Source organism: Rhinopithecus bieti, unplaced genomic scaffold (genome assembly GCF_001698545.2).
Source record: "Rhinopithecus bieti isolate Rb0 unplaced genomic scaffold, ASM169854v2 scaffold_1103, whole genome shotgun sequence".
Classification (NCBI taxonomy): domain Eukaryota; kingdom Metazoa; phylum Chordata; class Mammalia; order Primates; family Cercopithecidae; genus Rhinopithecus; species Rhinopithecus bieti.
Window position 1 is genome coordinate 391,668 of NW_016803302.1, and position 13,797 is coordinate 405,464.

At 39.6% G+C, this 13,797-nt stretch overlaps 1 protein-coding gene across 1 annotated transcript in view; it reads right to left on the bottom strand.

Moving 5' to 3' along the window:
* Positions 1-13,797, bottom strand: part of TBK1 (TANK binding kinase 1) — a 56,760-nt gene that overhangs the window by 21,002 nt on the left and 21,961 nt on the right. The window contains 2 exon segments of the mRNA XM_017872527.1: positions 800-910; positions 6,354-6,514. Coding sequence (XP_017728016.1) covers positions 800-910; positions 6,354-6,514 — 272 coding nt within the window.

A 13,797-nucleotide genomic window follows, 5' to 3' on the forward strand; every position in this document is an offset into this window, starting at 1 on the left:
TTTTCACAGAACCCAACATATAAAATGATAAGTGATATTTTATTAGCTTGTTTTATATATTTATTTCTTTAAAGTCATACAAAAGTACCCACAACTAAAAACAGGTGTTAAGCCAGTAACTCAACCTGTGTCCAATTAAGTATTATATAACTACCATACTCAGTCAGGAAAAATGGAAGTTAATTCAGTAATCACAAACACTAAATACTGATGCATGTCTTGGCTTTATTTCCAGAGTGAAAATAATTTCCTTTCTACTTTTAATTTCTTTTACCATAATTCTTTCTTTGGGGTAACAGGATTCTTAAATGACAATATAATTTTTTTGATTTCTGTCTGTGACATTAAAGACCCATACGAACATTTGAAATTCTAAAAAGTACAAAAAACTATTATTTCTCACCCTTTGAATAATTTGAATTTTTTTAAATCAAGGTAATACTAAATCTCTTCATTGTTTGCTTTTTACAACTCCAGTTGAGAAATTTACTCATATCCAATCCACTATTTGTTATCCATCAATATGGAGGTCATTATAAAAGGTACTAAGGTCCTGAGCAGGATCCCCACACTGGGAAGAATTCCAAGACCAGTGATTACCAATCTTAAAAATGTATGCCCTGTGTCCTAATGCAGATCTGGGGAAATTATTCGTATAGCAGCAAAGACAAAAATCATTTATCAAAGCAATTAAAATAAAATCAAACTACACTTCAGTACGTGAGTATCTGTGGTTTTAGGCAACAAAGATTTCTAACACCCAAGTGCAAAAGATGAGAATCAGGTATACTATACTTACCGAGAAAGACTGCAAGAAACAGGCATGTCTCCGCTCCAGTCAATTGGTCCATTTTCTGCCTTCTGTACTCCAGATATTGCACCAGAAGGCTTTCCTGTAATTATTTTATACCTTGGGAGGAACAAAAGCAGAATAAAATAAGCAGTTATTTTTGCATGACTTATTAATGGGCTATGCAAAAAGTATTTCCTCAATTGCACCTACAATTATCTACTAGATGAAACTTTGTGATTGATGCTCACAGGATCCATAAAACAATCAAAATACTTTGAATCTGACTGACTGAAGTAAAATAGTGGTTGTACAGTTATTTATATATGCCATAGTTAATTTTCATTTGCGATCTCACAGTGCTTTATAACAGCATCTTGATGTTCACAACAAAAATATTAATTTTTCCATCTGAAAAAACCGAGCAAACACAAAATAAGTTATGTCACAGAATGTCTCTAGACCATGAAAAAAAAGCATCTAATCCCTCTTACCCATATTATTAAAAGGCACAACTAAAGTTTCTGCAGAATGAATAGCATTCTTTAAAACAAAAAAGATAAAACTATAGTATACAGAGCACAGTATCAGATTCTTTGTACATTGGTAAACACACATTTGCACATTTTGGAAAAAGCATATTTGTTTAACGTTAAATATGCTCTGAGCAAATCAATATTTTTTTTAAAACATAGAACAAACCACTACAACTGATTTAGACCATTTGCTGCTTCCTCAGCAGTGGCAGTCAGGATTTCTGCCTTAAGAGATTTTTTTCAAAGAGGAAATTAATATGGAAAATAAGGTGTGTTCATGTGAGAACTATCTAAGGAGTAAGGGCACATATGTGAGATTAATGCAAAAGAGAAATGAATAAATAGCAAAAGTCTTAAGGGAATGCTTACAAGTTTTAAAAAAGTTTAATTTTGATAAGATCCACATATAAGTACATTCATAACATGCAAATGAGATGCTGAGAAATCAGCACTACTATAATGTTGGATGAATACATCCTTCATTAGTGAAGTAAAACAATTATTATTACTGAGTACTTCAATCACCTCTGAACATTCTTAGCACCAATGTTCATAAAAAGTTGAGTTTCTAATAAAGTAGAATTCTTCTAATGGTATATCTGCCCACAAGGGTGTCAGATAAAATCATCAGGTATTCCTAGCTGCTTATGAGTCACATGTTTCCTTCACTAGGGAGCAGCACACACTTTTATTTAAACCATTTTTAGGGCAGCAAGAAACGCTGACATTGCTTTAAATGCTGATACTATCTATGATGAGAAAAGGATTAACTGTTAGGCACAATTTATGTGTAATGAGAAAAACACAAATTATCAGTTTTTGTTAATGAAGAGATTTCATTAAAAGGGCGATGACCAAAAAAGGCTCAATAGGATGCTATGCCAAAATCATCAGTACAGCTGAATAGGTTATTCTTCCCATAAATATGTACACTGTCCTTGCTGGAAAACATTTAAATACCCAAGTTATAGAAAAAGTCATTGTACCATCTGAATTTGTTTTACTTCCTCCAACCAACAAAAGGAAAAACATGCTTCTCCCTCCATTTTTTGTCTTTTTTTTTTTCCTTTTGTGGAGAACGGGGTCTCGCTGTATTACCCAGGCAGGTCTCGAACTCCTAGGCTCAAGCTATCCTCCCGCCTCTGCCTCCCTGAGAGCTGGGATTACAGGCGTGAGCCACCGCGCCCGGCTCTCCCTCCATTTTTTGAGAAGAGATTAAATAATTATATTTTTACAGTTGTGATTATTACTTAAAGTCATGTTTGCTTCATAAAAGATAGAGCCAGGCTGGGCGCGGTGGCTCACACCTATAATGCCAGCACTTTGGGAGACCAAGGAGTGGGGGGCAGATCACTTGAGGCCAGGCGTTCGAGACCAGCCTGGGCAACATGGTGAAACCCATCTCTACTAAAAGTACAAAATAGCTGGGCATGGTGGTGGGCACCTGTAATCCCAGCTATCTGGGAGGCTGAGGCAGGAGAATTGCTTGAACCTGGAAGGTGGAGGTTGCAGTGAGCTGAGATCGGGCCACCGCACTCCTGCGTGGGCAACAGAGTGAGACTCTGTCTCAAAAAAACAAAACAAAACAAAAGGTAGGGCCAAATATATAAAGGTCCGAGAAATATGTTAAGACCTAAAAGAATGGTTGGATAGGTTAGGCTGTCAGTAGTTGTTGTCCATTCACTAAACTTAATATTCTTCACATCATAGTTTTATGTGTATGCGGTTTGGCTTTCTCATGAAACAAGATTATTCACTAATGTCTTCTAAAATAAAAAGAAGTGTGGTCAATTATAGATTATTTGTACAATTAATTTCACATCTAGAAATCCATCTCTTTTCCTTGGCTTACAAAAAATGACTTTATACACAGTAACTATTTCATAATAATTATGGCAATATACCTCAACAAAGTAGGCACAGAAGGAACATATCTCAAAATAATAAGAGCCATCTATGACAAATCAATAGCCAACATCATTCTGAATGGGCAATTCCCCTTAAGAACTGAGACAAGACAAGGATGCCCACTCTCACCACTCCTACTCAACATAGTACTAGAAGTCCCAGCCAGAGCAATCAGGCAAGAGAAAACTAAAAGGCATTCAAACAGGAAAAGAGGTAGTCAAATTATCCCTCTTCACTGACAATATGATTCTAAACCTAGAAAACCCTAAAGATTTCGCCAAAAGACTCCTAGACCTGATAAATAATTTCAGCCAAATCTCGGGACACAAAATAAATGTACAACCATCAGTAGCATTTCTATACACAGATAAAGCTGAGAACCAAATCAAGAATGCAATCCCATTTACCAAAGCCACACACAGACACAAAAATACCTAGGAATACACTTAACTGAGGAGCTGAAAGATCACTACAAGACCTAACACCGCTGAAAGAAATCATAAATGACACAACAAATGGAAAAGCATTCCATGCTCATGGGTTGGAAGAATCAGTATCATTAAAATATCCATACTGCCCAAAGCAATCTAGAGAATCAATGCTATTCCTATCAAATTATTAATGTTATTTTTCACAGAATTAGAAAAAACTATTCTAAATTCATATGGAACAAAAACAGAGCCTGAATAGCCACGGCAGTCTTAAGCAAAAAGAACAAAGCTGAAGGTATCATATTAGCTGACTTCAAACTATACTGCAGGGCTACCATAACCAAAACAGCATGGTATTGGTACAAAAACAGATACACAGACTGATGGAACAGAATAGAGACTCCTAAAACAAAGCCACACATCTACAACCAACATATCTTTGACAAAGTTGACAAAAATAAACAATGGGGAAAGGATACCCTATTTGATAAATGGTGCTGGGAAAACTGGCTAACCATATGCAGAAGAATAAAACTAGACCCCTACTTCTTACCATATACAAAAATTAACTCAAGATGAATTAAAGACTTAAATGTAAGACCTCAAACTACAAAAATTCTAGAAGAAAATATAGGACATACTCTTCTATACATTGTCTTAGGCAAATAATTCATGATGAAGACCCCAAAATCAAATGCAACAAAATAAAAAATAGACAAATGAGACTTAATTAAACTAAAGAGCTTTGGCACAGCAAAAAGAACTCTCAATAGAATAAACAGACAACCTACAGAATGGGAGAAATTATTTGTAAACTATGCATTTGATAAAGGACTAACATCCAGAATCTATAAGGAACTTAAACGAATTAACAAGAAAAAAAAATCTCATTAAAAAGTGAGCAAAGGACATGAACACACTCTCCTCAAAAGACTATGAGAGATGCCAACAAACATGAAAAAACCACGAATCATCGAAGAGATGCAAATCAAAACCACAATGAGATACCATCTCATGCCAGTCACAATGGCTATAAAAAAGTAAAAAAATAACAGATGCTGGTGAGGTTGTGGAGAAAAGGGAATAATTACACACTATTGGTGAGAAGGCAAATTAGTTCAGCCCCTATGAAAAGCAGCTTGGAGTTCTCAAATAACTAAAAAGAGAACTATCATTTGACCCAACAATCCCATTGCTGGGTATATAACCAAAGAAAAATAAATTGTTCTACCTAAAAAGACACATGCGCTTGTATGTTTATCCCAGCAGTATTCACAATAGCAAACACAAAGAATAAATCTAGGTTCCCATCAATGGCAGATTGGATAACAAAAATGTGGCACATATACACCACAGAATACTATGCAGCCATAAAAAAGAATGAAATCATATCCTTTGCAGCAACATGGATGCAGCTGGAGACCTTTAGCCTAAGTGAACTAATGCAGAAATAAAAAACCAAATACTGTTATGTTCTCACTTATAAGTGAGAGCTAAATCTTGGGTTTACAACTTTTCCATCTGTGCCATAGAGCCCATCATATTGTCTCACCAATTCCAGAGATCAATTCTTGTAATTATCCCACTTACTTAATGCATCAAAGATGGACATAAGGATGGAAACAATAGACAATGGGGACTCCAAAAGTAGGGAGGGAGGGAGACAAGGGCCAAACACTTCTTATTCGGTACCATGTTCACTATCTGGGTGATAGGACCAATAAAAGCCCAAACCTCAGCACCACACAACATACCCTTTTAACCAAACCTTCACACATACCCTCTGAATCTAAAATAAAAATGGAAATTAAAAAAAAAATTGTGACAATACATAAATGTACATACATTATACTAGTAAAATATTTAAGTGTCTGGCCCAAATCTGCAACACTGGGAAAAAAAAGTTTAATGTTACATTACTGCCAAAATGTTATTTTTAAGTTTCTTTCATTTATTTATTTAGAGACAGGGTCTCACTCTGTTGCCCAGGCTGGAGTACAGTGGTGCAATCACAGTTCACTGCAGCCTCAATCTCCTAGGCTCAGGTGATCCTCCCACCTCAGCCTCCTGAGTAGCTGGGACTACGGAAGCATAACATCACCCCTGGCTAATTTTTGTATTTTTTTTGTAGAGACAGGGTCTCTACAAAACCCTCATGTTGCTCAGGCTAGTCTTGAACTCCTGGGCTCAAGAGATCCTCCTCCCTCAGCCTCCCAAAGTGCTGAGATTATAGGCATGAGCCACCATGCCTGGCCCAAAATGTTATTTTTTAAATGGTAAAAGAAATCAGTTCACTTTAGGGTAAGACTGATGTTTTAGATCTGGTAATGATTCTAATATTCCACAGAACTGTATTATTTTTTTCAGTTGTATGGGAGAAAAGTGCTGACGAGTACGCAGAGTGAAATAAACAGTGAGCTGAAATAAGTCTAGAAAGCAGTACGTTTTTAATGATAGGCCAAAGACTGAATACCATTTATACTGTGTATATAAGATATTTAAACATAACATGGAAAATTATGCATACTTTTATAGGGCTGCATTCTTTTTAAAAACTCAGGTAGCTTAAAATATCAGAAATGATTGTTAAACCAATTTTCATTAGCATAAACCACTAACAATAAGATGAACCAAGATAGAAATCATTTTTTAAATGCTTCTCTGATTTTAGATCGGGAAACCACTTACATCACTTCTTTATTCCTACGAGGCCCTTCAAAGGGTCTAAATGGCAGTGATCCAGTAGCTGCATGGTAAAATGTTACCCCAATGCTCCAAAGATCAACTGTTGCTCCATATTTCTTCTGATGATCTTTTCTTAGCACTGCTCTCTCATACATATCAGGGTGCTAAGATTAAAAAAAAGATGAAAAATCTATGAACTTGTGACCAATTTCATTATACAAACAAATGGATACTCAATAATGCTTAGAAATTCTATTTTGTTTTCCTAATAACTTCACTTTCCCAATCTGAAAAGACTATTTCATATCTTCCCCTCCCTCCTCAAACCTCCACCACCACCTCCTTTGATCCTCAATTTTGATAACCCTGCTTCATAATTTAATGTGGAAATGGAATGAATCAGACCAGCACTCCCTTATGCCCTTTACCAAATACAACCTACCTGAATCTGTGTCCGTTTTCTTTTTTTCTCTTTTTTTTGAGATGGGGTGGAGTGCAGTGGCTTGATCTCAGCTCACTGCAAGCTCTGCTTCCTGGGTTCAAGCAATGCTCCTGCCTCAGCCTCCTGAGAAGCTGGGACTACAAGTGCCTGCCATGATACCTAGCTAATTTTTGTATTTTTTGTAGAGATGGGGTTTTGCCATGTTGGCCAGGCTGGTCTCGAACTTCTGACAAGTGATCCTTGAGGACCTTGAGAGCCTTGGCCTTCCAAAGTAATGGGATTACAGGCATGAGCCACTGCCCCTGGCCAATCTGTGCCCGTTTTCCAGGCCTCCTTTCCAGTCACAATGGAACTGTGCCTATACATGGCCAACTTTTCCATCTGTACTGTAGAGCCCATCATATCATCTCACCAATTCCAGAAATCAATTCTTGTAATTATCCTACTTATTTAATGCATCAGTTTCCCTCTGTTCTGATTCATTACTTTCTGCTTACAAACATGCTTTAGTATCTCCCATTTTAAAAGATCTCTAAATTGACCACAAAACTCCTTTCAACAATTACCCAATTCTCTGCTTCCCACCACAGCAAAGTTTCTCAGTACAACTGTCCATGCTTATTATAACTGCCTTACTCCCTCATCTCCCATTCAGACCTAATGCATTAAATATCATATGTATGCTTTAACATCCCAAACTATCTTGGGCCCCAAGCCTCAGATTCATATATCCTACTGTTCTCTTGATGTCTACAAGGCAGCTCACTCTTAACATATCCAAAATTGACTCTTGGTCTTCCCACTTAAACTTGCTTCCTCCTAAATCTTTTTTTTTTTTTTTTTTTTTGAGACAGAGTCTCGCTCTGTCACCCAGGTTGGAGTGCTGTGGCCGGATCTCAGCTCACTGCAAGCTCCGCCTCCCGGGTTCACGCCATTCTCCTGCCTCAGCCTCCCGAGTAGCTGGGATTACAGGCGCTGCCACCTCGCCCGGCTAGTTTTTTGTAGTTTTAGTAGAGACGGGGTTTCACCGTGTTAGCCAGGATGGTCTCGATCTCCTGACCTCGTGATCCGCCCGTCTCGGCCTCCCAAAGTGCTGGGATTACAGGCTTGAGCCACCGCGCCCGGCCCCCTCCTAAATCTTTAAGTGAATAGTACCACCACATATCTAGCTGCTCACACCCGAAACCTATCAGGCAGCCTTAATTTCTTTGCCTTATCCCTCAAATGCAATCTGTCAGGGTAAGTGTATTTAATTTAATGAAATTAAATTCTCTAGAGGACTAACTTGACTGGGTTCACTGGGGATCTACTGACATTCAACACACGTCCTTACACATAGGAGACACTACACCAAGTTTGTCCAACCCGCAGCCTGTGGGCCACATGTAGCCCAGGACACCCTGAATGCAGCCCAACACAAATTCATAAACTTTCTTAAAACATTGAGGTCTTTTGCAATTTTTTTTTTTTTATAGCTCATCAGCTATCACTATTTTATGTGTGGCCCAAGAAAATCTATCATATTTTACGTGTGGCCCAAGGCAATTCTTCTAGTGTGGCCCAGAGAAGCCAAAAGATTGGACACTCTGCACTATATACCACAGTCACTGAGAACAGATGGAGCTTCTAAAAAATTGTTTAGGAGCTTACAGAACCTAACAGATATTCTGTTAGGAATGGACATTTTGTTCTGCAGAGAATAACCAGTGGTCACACACAGCATGGCCTCCTCCCATCTGCCTTCATGAAAGTTATACACTGGCAACTTGAATATTTTTGGAAGATAAATCTTAAAAAGTATACTTATGGACCAAAGTAGAGTTACCACCTAAATGATCCCAAACCAAAACAATTCCTTATGACACTGTGGGATTTAGCTACAGCCCAGGGAACTGGGAACCAGTGTAGGAAATGCTGCTGGGATGGGCTTCTAAATGATGCAGTCTGTGAATCTTACTCCCAAAGGATCAATCTCTGATTTCTGGGAGTCGGGGGTGGGGGTACTGGAGATGAGGGTGGGAAAAAGACTCTTTCGAGAAATACATTTTAAAGAGAAATCAGAATGCAGACAAGTATAAGACCTGGGTATTGAAGTGAGTGTCCAAACATATGCCTACTAGATATATGGGATCTCAGTGGCTCTGCTGGTTCTGTAGCACCGTACATAAAGTGATTTTTGTCCAAAGAAGCGACTACCAAACCTTTGATCTAGCAGCTGGTACTTAGTGTATAAATGGTGTCGTGAAGAGGCCAAGAGTACCTGGATAGGTCTGATGCCTTCCGGAATATAAAGCCTCCTGGGAAGAGGAGACACAGTGATTCTAGAAGGAGACAAAGACGGACCTCCTCACAAGGTGCAATAATATACAGACTAATTGGTATAGCAGGAAGCTATTCCCTGGGAGTGACTAACTTGGGGTGGCTTGACACATGCTGGTCTGATACATTTGTGCCCACTGGCTCTCTCCTGATGTGCTACCGGCTTGGTGTTACTGGGCCTGGGCTATTGCATCTGGAAGAAAAGCATAAGGATAAAGCTACTCCAAGGTTTTCAGAATTATATTACTGAGATGATATCCATTATATTAAAAACAGTAGAAGAGACAGGGTGTGGTGGCTCACATCCTGTAATCCCAGCACTTTGGGAGGTCAAGGTGGGTGGATCACTTGAGGTCAGGAGTTTGAGACTAGCCTGGCCAACATGGTGAAACCTCATCTCTACTAAAAATACAAAAATTTGCTGGGTAGTGGCACACACCTGTAATCCCAGCTACTTGGGAAGCTGAGGCAGGAGAATTGCTTGAATCCAGGAGGTAGAGGTTGCAGTGAGCTGAGATGGCACCACTACACTCCAGCCTGGGCAACAGAGTGAGACTCTGTCTCAAAAATACATATATATATATACAAAAATATTAGCCAGGTGTTGTGGTGTGCACCTGTAACCCCAGCTATCTGGGAGGCTGGCACATAAGAATCACCTGAACCTGGGAGGCAGAGCTTGCAGTGAGCTGAGATTGTGCCACTGCACTCCAGCCTGGGCGACAGATTGAGACTCTGTCACAATAACAACAACAACAAAAACAACAGTAGAAGAATGTTTTCTTTGGACTTTAACATACAAAAGAGAGGATTTAACATCTGGGTTGTAGTTTCTGGGAGCTTCAAAACAAGGGAGGTTTTCAATTAAATGTAGAATACAGCTAGGCTGCTGAGTCTTAGACTATTATTTATCTCATTTTATAACTTCTGGTGCACTGTATTTGAATATTTCCCATTCTGAAATAGGAAATAAATAGATTGGAGTTAAATTTCAGCCTTGAGTGGAGTTTATTTAATGTTTTGCTTCTCCTGATTTTAAGTCTTAGAGGCAAAAGCTAAACTGTGTTCCCAGGAGGTTACATGAAAGATTAATAGTTGGTATTGGGGAAGCAACCTCATGAAGGCTGGTACAGGACTGCTCTTTGCTTGTTATGGTAATTATCATGATTGGAAAAGGCAGAGACCAGACACTGAAGGACATACTGCAGTATATGTGACAGTTCTGAGAAATGATCCCCCTACATATAGCCTGAATGACTTTGGAATATTCTGCCAGATACTTGTGCAGGTGAGAAATCTATTTCAAACTCCATTTTATATATAACAAAGCATTTTTGCACAGTTTTTCCAAGAATGTAACTATATTTAAATCCACTTTGTTTAGTTAGAAACTTTACCAAAAATTGTTCACTACTTTGGAAAATCATGTCAATAACAATATTACCACTTGTGATGTGATTCACTAATACAACGTGAGTTATCACTGCACTTGTATTCAAAGTGGTATTACATATATGCGCAAGCATGTATGACTACTTAATTGTTTGCTCATGAAGCTGTTTCTAAATTTTTACATATTAAATATCTATTATTTTATTATAAAATATTTTCATTTACATTATTAAGATATGCTATTTTAATTAGGTGTGCAGGTTTATAATATTATCTAGGAATTTCATTTCAAGATACTGAAGGGAACACTGCAAAATATTTATTATAAAAGGGGGTATTGGTCTGACAGGGTTTAAACTACTAGCCTATCTGATCTGGCTAGCCCCTTGATCACTTCTTCAATTCTAATTCCTTCCACTTGCCTCTTTATTCACTAAATTCCAGCAAAACTGCCATCTTTTCTGTTTCTCCAACTCCTGAGGTCATTCTTTTTTTTTTTTTTTTTTTTTTTTTTTTTTGAGACGGAGTCTCGCTCTGTCACCCAAGCTGGAGTGCACTGGCCAGATCTCAGCTCACTGCAAGCTCCGCCTCCCGGGTTCACGCCATTCTCCTGCCTCAGCCTCCCGAGTAGCTGGGACTGCCGGCGCCCGCCACCTCGCCCGGCTAGTTTTTTGTATTTTTTAGTAGAGACGGGGTTTCACCGTGTTAGCCAGGATGGTCTCGATCTCCTGACCTTGTGATCCGCCCACCTCGGCCTCCCAAAGTGCTGGGATTACAGGCTTGAGCCACCGCGCCCGGCCCTGAGGTCATTCTTGTCTCCAGGCCTTTACAGCTCCTGTTTTCTCTGGGGTTGATGGAACCAGACTGAAGCAGAAGCACATTCTTAGAGCAGTTAACCTTGGCAAGCAGTGCCCTCCTGGGAATGGCAGTGTCCTGAGCACTCATCTACTGTGGCTTTGGCCATGACAGGTGTGGGCTCCAGAGACAAGGAGCTGGGGCTGGTGAACTAGCTTTTAGAAATAGGCTGTCCTTACAGAAAGTGGGGTTGGGGAAAAAAAAGTACTGGGTGAGAGAAAGAGAAAGAGAGAGAGAAATTGAATTTTTGAACAAGTTATTTTATCTAATAATTGAATTTGAAGGACACTGGCTCGAGCTTGCTACTGGAAAGGAGGCAGTCTGGGAAAATATGGCCTTGAGCTATTTATTGGAGGCTCACTGCTCTAAGACAAAAGAGAAGGGGAATGTCTGAGCTGGGGAAGTGAATGAATCAGGAAGCTGCCTTGTACCAAAGCTCTGGTGTGAATTCAGCAGTGTTGCTTCTAGAAGCAGAAAGCATGGTCTAGCGAAATATAACTGAGAAGACCACCAACAGAGAAATGAGAATGAAGATGTGTGTTGACTCAGTCACATGTTGAGGCCCAGGAAGAGACAAAAGGAAAATAGCAAAAGCACAAATGTCAGGTAGGACAGAGAAAGGAGCAGGAAGGAGGTGATTTCCTCTTGTCTAACTCTGCCTGGTGTTCTCGGCAGGCTAAGATGAAAGTCCCTGCTTTTGTGGAGCTTACATTCTCGTGGAGAATTCAGGATATGAAGCCTGATTACATTTGCCAGAAACATCTGAGTCCTGTCTCTGTTCCAGCCAAGAGTCTCAGGAAGCTTGAAGGTAAATTCATTACAACTGTACTTCCCTCTGCTATCTATGTTGTATGACACATTCTCCAGATCCACAATGACAGGGAGCCCACTGTATCACAAAGCAGCTCACACGTCACAACTCAGACAGCCAGAGGGGACCCCAAAGGCATCCTGGGCCCTCAACAACACAGGTCTATGTAGGGGAGAGGAGGCTAGACTGATGCAGTAGGGTTCAGTAATACACAGCAAGCAGAGATGGAGGGAACTGCCGAGGAGTATGAGGACTGGTGGTTGAGTTTCTTTACTGCAGGGTGAGGTGGCTTCCACAGGGCCAGGGAGTGGCCACAGAACAGCAGTCAGAACAGTGTGCCTGGCTTGCTTCTTTTTATCATTTCAGTGTCAGTTCAATTAGTCCTTAAAGGAGGCTTTCCCAGGCTATCTTTCTCCTGCTAGTCACTCTTTATCTTATTACCTTAATTTATTGTCTTTGCTAAATTTTAATGATTTGAATTTACTTGTTAATCGTCTTTTTTCCCTACCAGAATGTGGGCTCCATAAGAGCAGGAATACCACGTATCTAGAGTCTGAATACCTAGAACAGTATCTGGTATATAGTAGGCACTTCATAAATATTTGTGCAATGAATGAATAAAATCCATTTTTAGGTACCTTTTTTTTTTTTTATCCCGAGACAGCGTCTTGCTCTGTCACCCAGGCTGGAATGCAGTGGCGTGATCTCGGCTCATTGAAACCTCCACCTCCCAGGTTCAAACAATTCTGCCTCAACCTCCCAAAGTAGCTGGGATTACAGGCACACGTCACCATACCCAGCTAATTTTCATATTTTGAGTAGAGATGGGGTTTTACCATGTTACCCAGGCTGGTCTCAAACTCCCAACCTTGTGATCTGCTCACCTCGGCCTCCCAAAGTGCTGGGATTACAGGTATGAGCCACCGTGCCCTGGGTCAGGTACTTTTTTTTAAAAAAATTAAGAGACAGGGTCTCGCTTTGTAGCCCAGGCCAGATTGCAGTGGTGCAATCACAGCTTACTGCTGCCTCAAATTTCTGGGCTCAAGGGGTCCTTCTGCCTCAGCCTCATGAGTAGCTGGTAGTATAGATGTGTACCACCATGCCTGGCTAATTTTGTAATTTTTTGCAGAGATGGGGTCTTGTCATCATGCCCAGACTGGTCTTGAACTCCTGGGCTCAAGCAATCCTTTGCCTGCCGAGGAAGCAATCCTCAGCATCCCGAAGTGTTGGAATTATAGGCATGAGCCACTGCGTCTGACCCATTCTTAGGTACTCTCATCTAAAAGATCATCACATATATCTACAGATGAATTTGGGGTTACCAATTGTTAGGATAACAATTTAAGACACTTAGTTCATGCCACTAAGAATAATCTGAATAAAGCTACAGGGGGTGGGAGACATCTTGCATCTTATAAAATTACAACCGCACAATCCAAATGCAAAAAAGTCATAGATTCTATGACTTTTAAGACAAAACCCATAGAGACACAAAAAACCCTCCAAAAAATCAATGAATCCAGGAGTTGGTTTTTTGAAAAGATCAACAAAATTGACAGACCACTAGCAAGACTAATAAAGAAGAAAAGAGAGAGGAATCAAATAGACGCAATAAAAAATGATAAAGA